The sequence below is a fragment of the Apodemus sylvaticus genome, chromosome 7 (genome assembly GCF_947179515.1).
Source record: "Apodemus sylvaticus chromosome 7, mApoSyl1.1, whole genome shotgun sequence".
Taxonomy (NCBI): Eukaryota; Metazoa; Chordata; class Mammalia; order Rodentia; family Muridae; genus Apodemus; species Apodemus sylvaticus.
The window spans coordinates 101,858,748-101,876,520 of record NC_067478.1 but is presented as its reverse complement, the minus strand read 5'-3'; the positions used below and the strand labels follow the sequence as shown (position 1 = coordinate 101,876,520).

The 17,773-nt window shown below is 43.7% G+C and overlaps 1 protein-coding gene across 3 annotated transcripts in view; it reads left to right on the top strand.

Moving 5' to 3' along the window:
* The window catches only part of Prdm10 (PR/SET domain 10), a 109,468-nt gene that overhangs the window by 45,320 nt on the left and 46,375 nt on the right, over window positions 1-17,773 (top strand). For all 3 annotated transcript variants that reach the window (XR_007978873.1, XM_052188762.1, XM_052188761.1), the window contains exons 5-9: window positions 2,144-2,351; window positions 3,841-4,082; window positions 6,117-6,320; window positions 12,237-12,309; window positions 14,420-14,537. Coding sequence is in view for 2 of the 3 variants with exons in the window: in XM_052188762.1 (XP_052044722.1) it covers window positions 2,144-2,351; window positions 3,841-4,082; window positions 6,117-6,320; window positions 12,237-12,309; window positions 14,420-14,537 (845 nt within the window). In the remaining variant the exon portion in view is untranslated. The remainder of the gene's footprint in view (window positions 1-2,143; window positions 2,352-3,840; window positions 4,083-6,116; window positions 6,321-12,236; window positions 12,310-14,419; window positions 14,538-17,773) is intronic.

Below are 17,773 nucleotides of genomic sequence, written 5' to 3'. Positions count from 1 at the left end.
GCAAGACTGAGTATCTGTGAGTCAAGTTTACTGAGTAATGTCGTCTACTAAGTTGGCAGTAGAAAGGTAACTGTCATATGCTAGTATGGTCCTGATGCTGTGCTCAAAGACATGTGCAACTCACTAGGGAATAAACAGGCAAGCTGACTAAACTGGAAGTTAGGCTGTGTGAAAATTGATGGAATAAATTAGCAATTTTGAGTTCATGAATATTTGTGTCACATGACAGAAACATTAGACTTTTCTACTGAACTTCAGGGGAAAACGCCTAGGTTCTGACTAGCAGAAGATGTGTATGGGCAGATATGATAGCCTCTTCTCAAATGTTCTGGCTACCTGGAGAGGAACTGAGGCCCAGAACTATTGGATAAATAGACTATGTCTCCAGTTGCAGTAGATGTTCACAACACAGGAGGGTCAGGGTATCAGGTGTGGCTGCCTGGGGAACATGGCTGCATTCTGAAGGGAGACAAGGCAATAGCATCCTAGCAGAGGAAACCAGCATATGGACAGATAAAGAAAATGGAGTGGGCATAGTTAAATGGTTAAATGACTAAGAACATGGGTTTAATATGGTCAGAAGAGAGGATACTGGCTACAAAGAACTTAGGGTTATGCATAGCATGTAACACTCATTTCGCAGGGTGCCATTTATTTTCTGCATGTGTGATGAGCAACATTAATCTTGTATGCCACCTAAATGTTTGCTTCTCTGCAACACTGACTTAAGCAGGGGGAATATTCATGTCTTTCATTCTTTCCAAAACACTTAAGCCTTTCAGAGTGTTTCAAAGGAGAGCTATCAGCTGTGAGGTTGTCTTAACCACGTGTTATACCCTGTATTTAGTTTGAAAAGTGAAGTGGGGATGTACTTAGTGCTAGAACATTTGCCTCGTATGCAGAAAGCTCTGCGTTCTCTTCCCAGCACTGAAGACAAAACAAAACAAAACAAAACAAAGCAAAGCAAAACAGTAAGGGGAGGCAGGAGGGTCACTTGAGCTTGGAGAGCTTGTCTGGGCAACATAGTAATTCTGTCTTTGAAAAATAACATGCTGGGCTGGGGAGATGGCACAGTGGGAAAAATGCTTGTTGTACAAGCATGGGAACCGGAACCTACATATAAATGGGCGTGGCTCTGTGGGCCTGTAACCCCAGGGCTGCAGGGTCAGAAACAAGCAGACACCAGTGGCCTGTTAGCCAGCCAGTGTAGCTGAAATCATGAGCTCAAGGTCAACCATAGACCTTGTATCAAAAATTAAGATGTGGCAAGAGAGATGGCTCAGTGGTTCAGGGCATATACTACTCTGCTAGAGGATCCAAGTTCAAATCCCAGCACTCATATCAGGTAACTCACAACTAGTTATAACTCCAGCTTCAAGGGGATCCAGTACCTCTGGCCTCTGTGGGCACCTGCTTTCATAGACATGTAATAATGTACATGTTCATGTAATGTTCATCATATGTAATAATGATTTTTAAAAAATGGAAAGTGATAAAAAAAAAAAGCAGCAATCCAATGTTGCTGTCTGACTTGCATCTATGCGGAGAGGCAAGTGACCCACTCCCGCGCTCGTATGTGCCTTGCACAACACAAGTTCCTAGAAAAGCAAAGTAATTGAAAAAGCCATATGTTCCTTTCCCTGCATGGTGTAGTCACTTTTAAAAGGAAGGAGGAACCCTTGCCCCAGATTTCATTCAGATAAAAAAAGACTAAAGAGTTCATAAGCAACCCCTGCAGGGGGCAATGGAAGGATGCTTTGTGTGCACCTGAAGTCTCTTGGGAGGTAGGGCAGATCCACTAAGCCAGTGTGACCTGTCTTGTGCAAGCGAGGCATGGAACTAGATTTGAACCTCTTACTACTGGTGTGTGTCAGGGTTGTCTCAGTCTGCCCAGATATGAACTGGAAGGTGAGAGGGAGAATTGAGCTTAGAAGCCAAGGGTATTAGACATCTGAAAGAAGTTAGACGCATGGATAAAGTCGCCTGTGGATATAACCTGTTTTTTTCCAGAGCCTTACAAAAAACTAGTGTAAAAATATATATTGTCAAGAGTGTCTTTGTTGTGCATGCATGTGGCTCCTAGTTTGCCTGCTTGCCTTGTCCCTAAGCTTCTGCCCAAGCCTCATTCCCTGTGCATAACCAGGTGCTGCCTTCCATTGAGAGTGTGGATGGTTCCCACGCTCTGGCAACTCTGCAGAACCCCATTGCCAGACTAGACGCAAAGGAGGAAGAGGAAGAAGAAGAGGATGAGGATGAGGATACAGAAGAAGAGGAAGAAGAGGATGCTGAAGACACGGATGTAGATGACTGGCAGCCTGACCCACCCCGGCCTTTTGACCCCCATGATTTGTGTAAGTGCAGGCACTGGACGTTGCTGGGAAGATGTGTGCGAATGTGGTCATGTGCACAGCAATGCCCGACCCATACAGCGGCACATCATCTCTGTCTTCCCAGCAGCCCATAGAGGGAGGTCCCGACTCTTGTTTTTTTTGGTGTGTGTGTTTACTGATAAAGAACCTGAAACCCAGAAGAGATCCTTCCCAGGGTCAAGTGAGGGGACAACCAGGCATCTGCACAGGGGGCTGGGGGAGGCTCTTAACAGCTACAGTGAGCTGGCCTAGGTCGGGCCTCTGCGCTGTGTTGCTGTGTCTCTTTCACGGACTGTTTGAGAATACTTAGAGGTTTTCAGGCGTTACTGCACAGCGGTGCTCCACAGCCTTTCTAGGCTGGCTTCTTTGTGAGCTGACGGCAGCTCTGGGTGGGACGCCGCACCCTGAATGTCCCTTCTGTCCTGCCTGCTCAGGCTTCCATGTTTCCCTTCCAGTTCATTGTTTCTTTCTGTGGCTTTTCCTGCCCACGTGGCAGACTGACCTCATTCTCCTGAGTGAGCAGCTGTGTGGCTTCATACCGCTCTCCTGTCTGGTTGGGGCACTACTCAGATCCATATGTAAGCCTCACGTGACAAAGAACTTAGTTTTCTCTTTCTTTGAATAGGTTTTTAAGGCAGCTCCTTAATCAAATACGCTGAAATTTATTTATCTTACCAATATTAATACAAAGTCACTCTGCATTAGTTGAGAATTGTGGAAACTTCAAATACCTAACTCAGGTATTCCATAGCCAGAGCGGGAGGGGTGTGATGAGTATGACCTCTGTCTGGCCTGGCTGCTTGTCTCTGATTTGTGACCCCGAGTATCTGGGCTCCTCTTGGAAAGGGCAGGAGCATTCCTGGCTTGAGGCAAATTCCGAATCCCATCATTGATAGAAAATGTGTGTCCTGCCGAGACTGGGCTAATGTTGCTATCTGAGTAAGAAAGGCGGGATCCTGCGGAGACTCATTTTAGCTCCTCAGGCCATGCAGCCTGAGGTGAATAGCATTCTGTTTGCCTGAGACCATCCCTGTGTCATAGCTTCTCAGACTCACGGGGAGGAAGTAGATTAAACTGTATTGTCAGGGTTGATTCTACAACAGCTTTATTGAAATAATTTTGTCTCATCAGATTTCGCAACATGTCACTAACAAGCTTTTCACTGTTTTCTTATAATTGACTTGTACATTGTGTCTACTGTTTGGAACCACTGTCCAGCAGGGATTGTCACGAGTTGCATATTACTTTTAGCAGGCATAGGGGTTAGCATGATGTTGGGGGAATTACAGTATTCTTACTGGGCTACGAGAGGTAATACTTTACAGTAGATTGCTAGTAGCATCCTTGTAGGAGGTAACTGAATTTGGCCTGAAAACTTAGGTGTGGCATTATTTTTAGGTCAGCACCTTTTTCATTGTTTCAAGAGATGTCACGGCATCTGACTTTTCTTTAAGTTTTCTTTCTCTCGCAGGGTGTGAGGAGTGTAACAACGCGCACTCTTCTGTGTGTCCCAAGCACGGCCCCTTACACCCGATCCCTAACCGGCCTGTGCTCACCCGGGCGAGAGCCAGCCTGCCTCTGGTGCTCTACATAGACAGGTTCCTCGGAGGAGTGTTCTCCAAAAGACGGATTCCCAAGCGCACCCAGTTTGGCCCCGTGGAGGGGCCGCTGGTCAGGGGATCAGAGCTGAAAGATTGCTACATTCATCTCAAGGTAACTGGGGCTTTCTCCCACTGCACTTGTTCTGTTAAGACTTTCCAACACTCACTTCTATTTGCCCCGAGTCTCTTTTCCAGGTCGTACCCGTTATTTGCTAGTTTTGTTCTCATGCTTTAAGTTGCTTACATGGAAGCTGCCTCTGCATCCTCAGTGAGCCAGAGATGCCAATGGCATCTGCCCAAGACACTGCATGAGTGTTTGCAGATAGGTGGTTTCGGGAGCTATAAGTGCTGTGCTGGGCTTTCACCTTAAAACAATGCAGGGTTGAGGGGGGAGGGGGGGGAGACAAAACACTCACCATGCAAGCATGGGAGCAGACTTCAGCTCCTCAGCACCCATGTGGCAGCGCATAACACATAGAACTTTAGTCCTAAACGATCCAGTGCTGACTTCGGGGTTCCACATGCATCAGGCATGCATGTGGTGTACACACATGCAGGCAAAGCACTAACACATATAAAAGAAATAATACTAACAGCAACAACCACAAGCCTAGTAGCTAAGATGACCCTCCAGTCACTCCAGAAATCTGAAAGTGGAGATGGGATCTTTGGAGCTGGGTAGCTAGCTGCAATCTGAAAGATGCCTGAGGGAATAAAAGAAGAGCTGTTGAGGAAGCTGGGCAGTGGCGCATGTCTTTAATCCCGGCACTCGGGAGGCAGAAGTAGGTGGATTTCTGAGTTCGAGGCCATCCTGGTCTACAAAGCAAGTTTCAGGACAGCCAGAGCTACAGAGAGACCCTGTCTCAAAAATAAATAAATAAATAAATAAATATCCCCAGTTTCATGCTCTGGTCTTCACATGCATGCACACACATGTGCACACTGCATGTACCTGCTGGGCAGGGCAGCTTAAATAATGGAAACGTACTTCTCAGAAGGCTGCCGGAGATGTCAGCAGGCTGTTCTCCCGCCCATATGTTTGTGTTCATGCTCCCGCTTACTGGATTATAGCCGGCCTTGATGATGCTGTGTCAGCCTAGTCACCCCTTCAGAGGTCTTGACTCCAAAGTAGTCACATCTGAGGAATCAGGGTTATAGGATTCCCACATGAATTTTTTGGGGGACCAAGGAGAACATAAAGTTAAACTCTTAATAGAGGGCTTGGTGTATTTTCTCTTTTGTTTATTTTAATTAAAAAAACTTTTTTTGAGATAGAGCATTTCTGTGTAGCCCTGGCTGTACGAGAACTCTCTATGTAGACCAAGTTGGCCTCAGACGTACAGATTTCAAGTGCTGACATGGAAGGCAGATGCCTCCGTGCTAACTGTATCGTCTCTTCTGAACAAAATGATGGAGGGCTGGAGATGCAACTTGGTTGAATGTTCATCTGCCCTGTAATCCCAGCATTCAAGAGGGAGACACGGGAGGATCAAAAGTTTAAGGTCATCCTTGACTATGTAGTAGATTTGAGGCCATCCTGAGCTACATGAGAACCTATCTGAAAAAAAGTTTTTATTTTAGAGCTGGTGTGGTAACACACATCTATAATCCCAGCAGTTGTGAGGCTGAAGCAGGAGGATTGTGAATTCCGGGGTAGCCTGGGCTACACATCCAGACCCTGTGTCCAAAAGAAAGACTTTAACTAGAATACAGAGACGTCTGTGGGTGTGAGTGTTCTGTGTGTGCCGGAATAGTTGCACTCAGACAGTTTTGAGTCTTGGAATGGGTCTGACCTGTGGTGTTGTGTTAAAGAATAGTTCACAGGGAAGGGCAGAGGAGGACACACGGTTCAGCAGGCAAAAGAACTGTGCTCTTGTAGAGGAGCAGGCTTTTGTCCCAGCACCTACATGGCAGCCCACAACCCTCTATGACTACAGTTCCAGGGGTCTGATGCTGCTTCTGACCTCTGTGGGTTACTGTGTACACGTGATACACAGACAAACACCCAGGCACATGCATAAAACAAAATAAAAATATATTTAAAAGAAAAGCATGCTTCATCAGTCTGGAGGGGTGGCTCAGCAGTTAAGAAGTATATTGCCTTTCTCAGGGACCCCAGTTCAGTTCACCTTCTCTTTGGTTACAGGTTTCTCTTGATAAAGGAGACAGAAAAGACAGGGATTTGCATGAAGACCTGTGGTTTGAGTTGTCCGATGAGACTCTTTGTAACTGGATGATGTTTGTGCGCCCAGCCCAGAACCACCTAGAACAGAACCTGGTAGCTTACCAATATGGCCACCATGTGTATTATACAACCATAAAGAACGTGGAGCCCAAGCAGGAACTGAAGGTACAGAACTGGACTGCAGCTGCCCGCCAGCCAGGGTGATGAGTAGGGCCCTTTCCTATAAAAGGATCCTTTCCTGATAACTCCTCTATTACTGAGTGACTCCAGCCTTCCTGCTGCTACCAGGATCCCTCCCCTTCACAGTTACAAAACTCTGTGGATGCTCAAATATCTTACATATCTGTATGCATAGAGCCCATGCATGTCCTCACGCACATTTCAGATAATTTCTTGGCTATTTATAATATCTACTGCAAGATAAATGCTATGTAAATAGTTATTATGCCTAATGTATGGGCTTCAGTACAGATGGTAATGTTATTCATGTATTTTCACTCTGTTGTTGGTGGAACCCTGAACAAGCAGGGCTGACTGTATTGTGCACTGTGGACTTTTAATAATCCTGTCAATGAAATAGAATGGGAATAGGCCGTTTTTATGTTTGTCAGGGGCCTACACCAGGGTGTGAACCGTGGGGTGAGGCCCTCACCTTGGGGGAGACTGGTGATGGTGGTAGGGGAGGCTGACTTTGCCAATGCCAGTGTATGTACTAAGGAAGAGTTACTTGTGAAATGGGAGATTTTATAAAGTGAGATTCAGATGTATGCCTAAGATTTCTTTATCTAAAAAATTTAATTTTTTCAAAGAATTTTATGTGTTGGCTTCTGATTTCAGAAACAATTTTTGAGGATAATTGTTAGAATTTATTTATGAACTCAATGACATAATAAAAATTGTGCTATGATTCGCTATGTCATGAACATTCTGGTTTTTTGTTTTTGTTTTTTCTCTTGCATTGCAGGGGTTGAGTTTCCGTACTTTTACCTGACAGTCACCCATTGGCGACACCCCAGGCCTATGGCCCCCCCTGCACAGCTCAGGCTGCCCTTAAATTAAAACGTGCCTAGCCTGGTCTCCCTCATACTGATACTGATATTATAGGCATGTTCTACTGTGCTCAACTGACACAGAAGTTTTGTCTGTTTTGCGTTAGGGTCTTTAAAAATATTTTTTATTAATTCTTTGGTAATTCATGCAATGTGTTTTGGTCATAGTTACTCCCACTTCCTCCCATTAAGTTATTCCAGAGCTGCCTGCATCTCCCTACCCCCCCCCCAAATTTGTATCTTTTAAAAAAACAATTAATAACACATTGATTCTGGTTTGTGCTGTGGGGGCAGGCATCCACTAGATTGTGGTCAGTCTATCAGGAACCATAGAGACAGGGCCTCTGTAGTTCTGGCTGGCTTCTAACTCACACTGTGTAGCTGAGGAGTAACCTCGAATCCCTGGTCTCCTGCTCCCTCCTAGCTGTTGGGATTACAGGTTTATACTACCAAGAGTAGCTTCCAGTACATTTTGTAATAAAAAGGCCTGAAAAGGTGAGAAGAACACTTCTTAGTTATGGAAAGATGTCTTACCTTCTGTCCCTTATCCCTCCCCACTGGGTCTGGGTAGAGAGCTGCTGAGCTGCACCCCCAGGTCTCTCTCTCATTGAAACAGCAGATGGAGCTGTGGGGGTGACGATAGGCAGATCCAAAGAATGGTAAGGTGTAGTAAATAGCCGAAGCTAGGAACCTGGCTCGGGGATAGAGAACGTGCCTAGCATAGGCAATGCTCTGGGTTTGCTACCTAGCAGTACGAAGAACAAAACAAGGCTGGGTATGGTGGTGCATGATTTTAATCTCAGTACTGGGAGGCAGAGTTCAGTGCCAGGCTATAACTACAGGGAAGCAGGGCTACATGGTGAGACCCTGCGAGAGGGAGAGAGAGAGAGAGACAGAGACAGAGACAGACAGACAGAGATAGACAGAGAGAGAGAGAGACAGAGAGAGAGCTCAACCAACCAACCAACCAACCAACCAACCAACCAACCAACCAACCAAAACAGATAAAAAGGAAACAGTTGAATGGAAGCGGTCTTTGTAATCACTCACGTTTGGATGTGAAAGCAGGAGCAGTGTTTTGTACGTCCGGCCTCACTAGATGCTGGTGGAGAACTGCAGAAATAGGGCTCAACTGGAAGAAACAAATAGTAAAGACATCTTTAAATAATTTATCAATAATTTAAAAAAATGTGTAAAGGGCTCAAGATACAGCTTGGTGGAGAAGGCTTGCCTGCTGTGTGTGGCACACTCTGGGGTGAATTCTCAACATTGCAGAAGACAAAGATCTAAACCAACGAAGTATGAGTTACTATCTTTGTTAGTTTGAATTAGCAGAAAAAGAAGGTAAAGGTTTTAAAATCAGGGCTGGTGAGATGGTTCAGTGGGTAGAGATAAACACTTACACAGGCTTGATGCGTCAAATTCAGTCCCTGGGTCCACAGGTGGCAATAGAGAACCAGCTCCTGAGAGACTTTCTCCTAACCTCTTTGTCCACATATCCCTGCCCTCCTTGTGCGGGTGTAGTACCTACCACCACCACCACCACCACCAACAACAACAACAACAACAACAACAAAATAAAGCAGAGACTTCGATTACAGCATTACATTATAGAGTATGAATATTTCTGAACCAATACAAAAAAAATATTCAAGAACTCTCAAAGATAATCTGCTCAAACAGTTGTGAAAACAGAAAGAACTAGTTGTCTTAGAATGTGGTGATATTGTGTTTCCTGACTTTAAAACATAACAGCTATTAAGGTTCTTCATTAAGAAAATTGTCACTTGGAAAGATGTCTCAGCGGTTAAGAGCACTGACTGCTCATCCAGAGGTCCCGAGTTCAATTCTCAGCAACCACTTGGTGGCTCACAACCATCTGTAATGGGATCTGATGCCCTCTTCTGGTCTGCCTAAAGACAGCAATGGTGTACTCATAAACATAAAATAAATAGATTAATTTTTTAAAAAAATTGTCATCAGTTTTTCGATTATAGTCTATTCATAAAATTGATTAAAATGATTGTTTTATCCTCATCCAAGGAGCTACTTTACATTTAATTAGAGCTTAATAAAAAATTATGCCCCACTGGTACATGAGTAACAGGCACAGTTAGCCCCAAATATTTTTTTTTTTTTTAAATATAGCATCTCTCTATATAGGCCTGGCTGACCTGGAATTCACTATGTAGCCCAGGCTATCTTCAAACTAACTGGCTATCTTAACTTAGCCTCCCAGGCTTGGAATTTCAGGTTATCCCACCATGCTGGACACCCTGAGTATTTTCAAAGTAAGTGTTACATTCTTGGGTATTTTCCCATATCACTGCTATTCTGTCTGCAAGTCTTGACACTGCACTGTCCTGTTAGTTTATATTTATTCTGAAGTGAACATCGCATGGAAATTAATGAGCTTTCTGATCAAATCAGCAGGAACTTTGACAGTTCTGCTTGGCCCCTTAGCAAGACTCTGTAGATGCTCACCAACCTTGTATTGAAATTTCTCTTTCAGAGAGAAATGACAGTTTTTTTTTTTTCCAGTCTTCCCTTGCATTGCTTAGCAATTGTTTACGGTCTCTGAGCCCGGTAGGAGGTGGGGACAACCCACAGGACCAGGCCAGGCCTGTGCAGAAGTGAGGAGCAGGCTACTGACATTGGTTGCATGAAGGCTGGTGGGTGCCAGGGTGTGAGTATAATAGCTTCTGACTCCTCTTTCAAGAACAACAAAGTGTCCAATTTGGGGCAGGGTGGTGTGGGGATGTTTGGAAGGGGTTGTTTTGTTGAGACTGGGTTTCTGTGCAGCCCAGCCTCATCCTCTCCCAAGTGCTGAGGTTCTAGATATATGCCACTGTGCCCAGCTATATATTAAGATGGAAAAACATATGTCTTGAAACTGTTGGATTAGGACAGAATTTGCAATAGGAAAATGTCTACCTTCATAAAATAATATAATCCAGAGGGACATAGTTAGGGAATTGTGGAACACAGAGTCTACAGAACGTTGTTCTACGGAAGTCTTCTTGTACAACTATACTTGTATATTTAATGCACATAAAAACTATGCATGATTAATTCATTTAGAAGTTAATACAGAGTGAACTTCAGGTGTGTTTCCTACATTAAGGAAAAGCAGGATTTCCCTATGTTTGGCAGACTTGAATCTAAGGGAGAGATGAACAGAAAGATGTAAAACAATATCAAACAAGTAAGTGTCATAGTGCAAAAAGAGAGAGTAACAGGACAGGGGCTGATTTGCATATACTGGATAGAAGGCTTGCTAAGAGGTGAAGGGTGACGATGGCAGACTTAGAGGGACCAGCATCGCACTGCATTCCTGGAGTCCAGCTCCAGGCTGGGAAATACTGTGTGCTCGGCAGCCAAGAGCAAGCCATCTTGGCCCATTGGTGGGTAGTGACAGGGCTGAGGTATGCAGTGATGTATTGGGGGAGATCACAGAGTTCTTTGGGGATTATCATTAAGCCTTTCAGGTTTATCATACAATGAGAAGTCAAATGGAAACCCATACAGCAAAATCCAGTTTTGTTTTAAAAAGATCTCCATAGGGCTGGAGAGATGGCTTAGAGGTTAAGAGCACTTGCTGTTCTTGCAGACGACCCAGGTTTAATTTCTTCCAACCACATGCCTCACAACTTCTAGTTCCAGGGTTTTTGATAATCTTTTTTCAGGCAAGGCACATGTGCTATGAAGACAAAATACTCATACACATAAACTAAACAAGAAGAAGAAGAAAGAAGGAAGAAGAAAGAAGGAAGAAGAAGAAGAAGAAGAAGAAGAAGAAGAAGAAGAAGAAGAAGAAGAAGAAGAAGAAGAAGAAGAAGACTTCCACCACCACTACCACCACCACCACCACCACCACCACCACCACCACCATTGTGGCTGGGAATTTTGAGGAAGAAGGGAAGCTAGTTAGTAGGCCAGGTGGTAATCTAGGCAAGAAATGGTGTTGGCACGAATCTGGTAGCTCAAACACTGAATAGGTGGTGTGTCACATCTGAGGAGGGTCCTTGCTAAAGATTACTGAAAACAAATTGTGAAATGGAAGACATGTTTTAGGTCTTATGTCTGAGTACCTCTTGGAGGGAGGACATTGAAAATTTGAGACAGCAAGTTCTGACAGTGGTAGAGCAGTTAGCATATACAGAGGGTAGCAATCCCAGCACTTCAAAATCAAACTAACAGCGAAACCATTCTTGCCTAAATATTAGGGATGAGAGCTGAGCACGGTAGTATACTCTTGTAGTCAGAGCTACTCAGTAGGCTGAGGCAGTTACAAGCTGAGCAACTTAGTAAAATCTTGTCTAAAGATAAAACTGTAAAAGGGCTGGGGAATATATGCATAAGTTCCTGGCCTCAATCTTCAACCCTGCATAAGCCATATATGGTACATAATCCTATAACCCTAGCATTTAGGAGATAGAAACAGGAGGACCAGAGAGACAAGGCCATTCTCAACTACTTACTGACTTCGAGGCCAGCCTGGGATACATGAATCTCTAGGGATGAAAATAAAGCAGAAGAAAAAGATTTAGGAGTTAGTTATCACACAGAGTTGGCTGAAATGGGTGTGATACCAGAAAGGAAGTAAGAAGACTCAGGGTTTAGACTAAGCTTTGAGCAGCAGCAACTTGTAGAAGTTTTGTTGGCAGGATTGGAGACAGCCATGGGGAGTGAACAGAAGCCATCACTAACCTGAGGGACAGAGTCTATGATTGTAGCTGTATAAAAACCCATATTTAAATGCAGTGTTCTAAAAGGCTGTTTTATTTAGGTAACGATACTATGAATGTAAGCCTTGTGAATTTCTTTAAATAACAAGATCAGTTTTTAAGAAGGAAGAAGGAAACAGGCAGATCACCTGGATCCTCGATGTCTCATGGTCATCTGCCAGATGGAAGTGTGACCGTTGCTGTTAATGGATGTGTTAATGAGATGCCCAGATTGTTTGATGTAAGCATGGGAAGCACAGCTGGTGATGTCTGTTGGTTCTTACTGATGTCCTTGCTTTCTCTAGGTGTGGTATGCCGCATCCTACGCTGAGTTCGTGAATCAGAAAATCCACGACATATCTGAAGAAGAGAGGAAAGGTGCTTGGACTTTTGTGTGTGCCTTTTTTTACACGTAGAGTCTGACTTTTCCCATCTCAGTATATCTCACAAGAGATGAGAGTAGGTTTCTCAGAGCTACACATCTCCATTTAATCCTAGGAGCAAATTAAAATGAGGTTTACATTTCTAGTGCTGGAAAATAGTATTTAATATAATGAAAACTTCCTGCTATCAAATTAGGACCTTAGTGTCAGAGGAAGATTCCTATCTGGAATTAATCATACCCGAATATGTAGCAAAGCAAACACTGACCTTATTTTTTTTAATGTAAATGTAATTGAAGTATATTCTACTTACAGAGAGATACACAAATAGTGAAGTGTATACAGCTTTGTTAGTTTTCACAGGGACACACCTGCGTAGTTCCCCAAATATACTGTCCTGATTTCTAATATCACACACTAATTGCTTATTAATGAATTGTGTGTGAACAGAACAATATGATAACATGCACTTTTTTTTTTTAAATGTTTGGGCATCTTTTGCTTGAACATAGTGTTTTCTTTGTTTCTGGAGCTGGGAACTGAACCTGTGGCCTTGGGCTTGCTCAGCAAACAGACTCCCACTGAGCCAAACTCCTGACCTCTAGGTGAACATAGTTTTTAGATATATCCACATTGTTTATATAAATTTGTATATTATCATTGCTGTTGGGTACTCTGCTCATGACTATAGAACCATTTGTCTACCTTGTTATAGATTTAGTTGTATAATGTAGTTATGATGTTAAGTATCCAGAACTAAGTAACATCTTGTCAGTTAAAGGCATCTTCTTCCACAAGAATCACCTCAGACAGGAGCTCTAGGATTCTGGGGTTCCAATGCCACTAATACTTCTACCTACAATTTAGGGATCCCTGTACCCCTGCAGGCTTTATAATTTGTTGGAGTGACTCTCTGGACCCAGGAAAGTACTAAAATGAGTGATTAGAGTTTTTTTTTTAAAGATGTATTTATTTATTTATATGTAAGTACACTGTAGCTGTCTTCAGACACTCCAGAAGAGGGAGTTAAATCTCATTACTGATGGTTGTGAGCCACCATGTGGTTGTTGGGATTTGAACTCAGGATGTTTGGAAGAGCAGTCAGTCAGTACTCTTAACCACTGAGCCATCTCTCCAGCCCCCAAGTGATTAGAGTTTTAAAATAAAAGATATATATCAGAACCAGCCAAGTGCAGAGACATACATCTTAGAATGATGTTTGGGTCCCCAGGATGTAAGCTCTCCTGGGGCCTTGAACTATTGAACCCAAACATAAAAGCTCAGCTTTGTTGTCCAGAGCTTTTGTTGACGCTTTATTACATAGGCATGACTAATGGAATGGTTGACCATGGGATTGAATTGTCTCTAGCTTCCCTTCCCTCCTGATGTAAGACACATCAGCAAACTCAAAACACCAACCATCTAATCACAAGGTCACATTTTTTCTAGCCATAGCAGCCCCCACCTTGAGACATGTCAATAAAGTCCGGTAGGGTGAGGAACTCCCCAAGAATAACAAAGAACCTCCTGTCATTCAGGAAATTCCAGTGGCTTAGAGGTCACCTCCAAAGGACCAGGTGGAAAGGCTATCAGATCTTTTCCATCATACAACTGTGGGCAAGACTGGACCTGTATGTCTTCTTATGCATGTGTTTTAGGAGGCATCTGTGCACACTGATTGGGTGTACAGCTGGGAAAGGAATTGATGCTGGAGCATGGGGTATGCATATATTTAGCCTTTGGAGCTACGGTTGGACATTTTGTTAGATTGTACTGACCACTGGCTTTGGTTGTGATAAGATATATCCTTAATTATGAAACTTGGATCTGAAACAAGAAGTTGTCCAAGTAAAGATCTCCTTAAATTTTTTATGTGTTGAGGGTGGTTTGATAGTGTGGGTCTTTTGATGTCATACATAAATGCTTAAAGATCCTAAAATCCACTTCTCAGCCAAATTTTAGCCTTTGATTTTATAACAAGAAATTAATGCAAATAGCAGCCACTGTCTACAGTGAGATAAGAATGGAGGAGATAGCAGGAGCTGCATCTTCCTGGTGTCCGCTGATCATCAGCATAAATTATGATTTCTCTTCCCTGGCTACAGTTCTTCGAGAGCAAGAGAAGAATTGGCCATGCTATGAGTGCAATCGGCGGTTTATCAGCTCAGAGCAGCTGCAGCAGCACCTCAATTCTCACGATGAGAAACTAGATGTGTTTACCAGGTGGGCATGGGAGGCAGCGATCACACACTTGGTTCTTAATGGTTTGAAATCATTTGTGAATGTGTGAAAGTGAGTGAGTGAGTGAGTGAGTGTGTGTGTGTGTGTGTGTGTGTGTGTGTATACATATACAGATACACAGATGCATGTATGTACAGGTAACCAGGTAGGCTGATGAATACCTTGGGGACATGCCTTTTTTTATTTACTATTTTTTTTTCCAGAATAACCCATACCTATATTGAGAGACCCTTTTATCCTGGTTAACTCTCCTTTAACTAGATTCTGAATTGGGATTTTTTTTTTTTTACTACTTATTATTTTTATTTTACATCAGTGGGTGGTTTGACTAAATGCATATCTGTGCACCATGTGTATGCACCAGTGGAGCCCAAAAGAGAGTGTCGGATCATCTGGAATTGGAGCTACAGGTCCTTATTAGCTGGAATGTAGGTGCTGGGGATTGAACCTGGGTCCTCTAGAAGAGCAGTCAATGTTCTTAACCACTTAGGCATTGCTCCAGCACTCTGCATCAAGAATCCTTAAGAACACATATACATTTGAAGTAATATGCATTTCTGATTTTCATACTTTTCTGAGCACTATGATTTCTTCTATGCTTAATTCCATTATATTAAAAAGAGACAGGGGAGAGTCATGGAGGAGGCCGATAGGGATGCTGTGAGATGGTACAAAGTTTAAACTTTACATGTGACAGGCCAGAGAAAGTTGTAATGCTGGGGTTTCAGAAGACCATTTTGGATTTCTGGATAAAAATGAGAATATCAGTCTAGCTAATACTGGGGTAAGAATGTAAACTGAGTCTCGATAGAAGTTACTCAACAGGTCAAGTGGAGGATGAGACTTCCTTAGAAAAGGGCAGTAGTGATGGGGCAGGTCCACTTCTGTAGACTTTGGAGGCATAGGTGGTGGCATAAGACCACATTTAAGACAATGGGAAAGATGTTCTGGGGAGGGGTAATTACTTGTGCCGACCTTAGGTTCAGGGTCGCAGAATAGGAAGGCAATCACAGCAAGTGCGTGTGCTGTTTTCCAGCCCCGAGAAGACTAGTAGAGATAGTGCAAGGAGCTTAATGACACGGGCTTGTGGCTTAATTACACACCTCAACTCACGGAAAATAAAGAAGCGGCAATAGGGGTGGGGACCCAAAGCAAACAGTGATTATGATGATCATCCTGGGAGAGCCTGCTGCAGAAGGAGAAAGGGCGGGGTTGGAAGTGGGCGTGAGAGGCTGGGTCCAGGTACTAGACAGCCTGATCTGGAGAACAAAGGTGCTTTCTGCTGTGCCATGCATGGGTTAGGGATAATGGAGCTTTATACTAAGATGGCAAGGCCTAGGATAGGACCATGGGAGGAATGTCTTGGAAACGGACAGTTCAGTGAGATTCAAGTCACTCAGGCTTGACTGTCCCTAAAAGTGTGTACATGGACTCATTGAAGCATTTTGTACTACCTTATGACTTTCTGCTTGCTCGCCTACAGTCTCTACCAGATCTCTGAGGGTAAGAACTGTCACATCCATTGTGATGTCTTCAGTGCTTAGCACAATGTATGACACATAGGTAAAATGTTCACGAGCTGCTATTAATCATGAACAACTATCATGGTTTTAGGTATAATAATGACATTGTAGCTTTATATTCATGCAAGCATATGCAGAGTTGTTAAGATTTGGAGATGCTAATTGAAGAATTTTCTGATAAAGGATAACTAATGGGTAATTTGTGAGGAGGTAGTGGGATAAAGATAGCATAAGCTTGGTCATAAGTACGTCTTAAAGTTGAGTATCAATATATTGGCTCGTTATTCTTCTCTCTCCATTTGTCTATATTCAGAATTTTCCATTAAAAAAAAAAAACGAATTTTAGAAAGTTCCTGAAGTCCACGTGAGGTGTTGGGTACCTGTAGTCACAGGTCAGTTAGAGACAGAGGCAGGATGATCCCTTCAGCTCAGGAGTTTAAGGCCAGCCTGGGCAATGTAGTAAGACACCTCAGAAAAAAGCAAATTGAAAAAAAAATTCCTGGAAAATATGTATTTGTTAAATAACTGTATGGAAGAGTGGAACATGATCCGATTGATATTATATGCACGCCACACATGTATTAGCTCCTTGTTGCTATGAGAAAATAATCCAAGGGGGAGAGGATTATTTTGTCCTTGTGGTGGAAAGGGCGTGGCAGAGCAGAGCCAGCCAGCAGCAGCAAATGACACCTGTGCTAGTGGCGTTCTCCTCCTTAGAACATCGAGACCCCCACTATGTGAGGCGGTGCTGCCTGCATTTAGAGTACTCTCTCCCAAGTAGTAAACTCTCTGGAACAGTTACACACAGAGGTGTGCTTTGCTAAAGTCCTGGGTGCTTCTCAGTCTGGTCAGGATGACAGTCAAAGCAAGCTGTAACACAGGTCTTTCATAATAAATGCATGATGTTCTTCTGAGTCTACCTGCCCTGCTTCCTGCCTTAGCCAGGGCCTCATGCATGTTGGGCTAGTGTTCTATTGCTAACTATAACACAACCTCTTTCTCTGTCTCTGTCTCTGTCTCTGTCTCTTTCCTGTCTTCCCTCTTTTCCTCCATCTCATTGCTTTGAGATATGGTTTGATGTAGTCCAGGTTGGCCTTGAACTTGCCTCGTGACTGAGGATGATCTTAAACTTCTGATTTTCCTGCTTTACTTCCTGAGTGTTGACATTACAATTGCATGCCACCACACCTGGTATATGCAGCCCTGGGGCTGCTAGGCACTCTCCCCACTGAGCTACAATCCTAACCCAGGAGTCTCATCTAATAGGGGTGTTTTGTGTATTTGTAATCAGTTAAAGGGGACTTATCTTAATTGGTGGTTACTTGCCCTGTGATGGAACAGTTGGGTTAGAAATGTGGACTGTGCCGGGCGGTGGTGGCGCACACCTGTAATCCCAGCACTTGGGAGGCAGAGGCAGGCGGATTTCTGAGTTCGAGGCCAGCTTGGTCTACAGAGTGAGTTCCAGGACAGCCAGGGCTGCACAGAGAAACCCTGTCTCGGGGAAAAAAAAAAAAGAAATTTGGACTGTCTAGAAAGCTGTGGAAAACAAGACTGTGATTTGAACTTAGCCACATTTCTGGGAAGGAGCAGGAGCTGGGGCAGAGGAGACAGAAGAATGGGCTGAGCCGAGGAGGAGGGGCCCTGGGGCGAGCATGTCTGTCCTGTTTGTGGTTCACGCCTCCTTTCAGAAGCAGA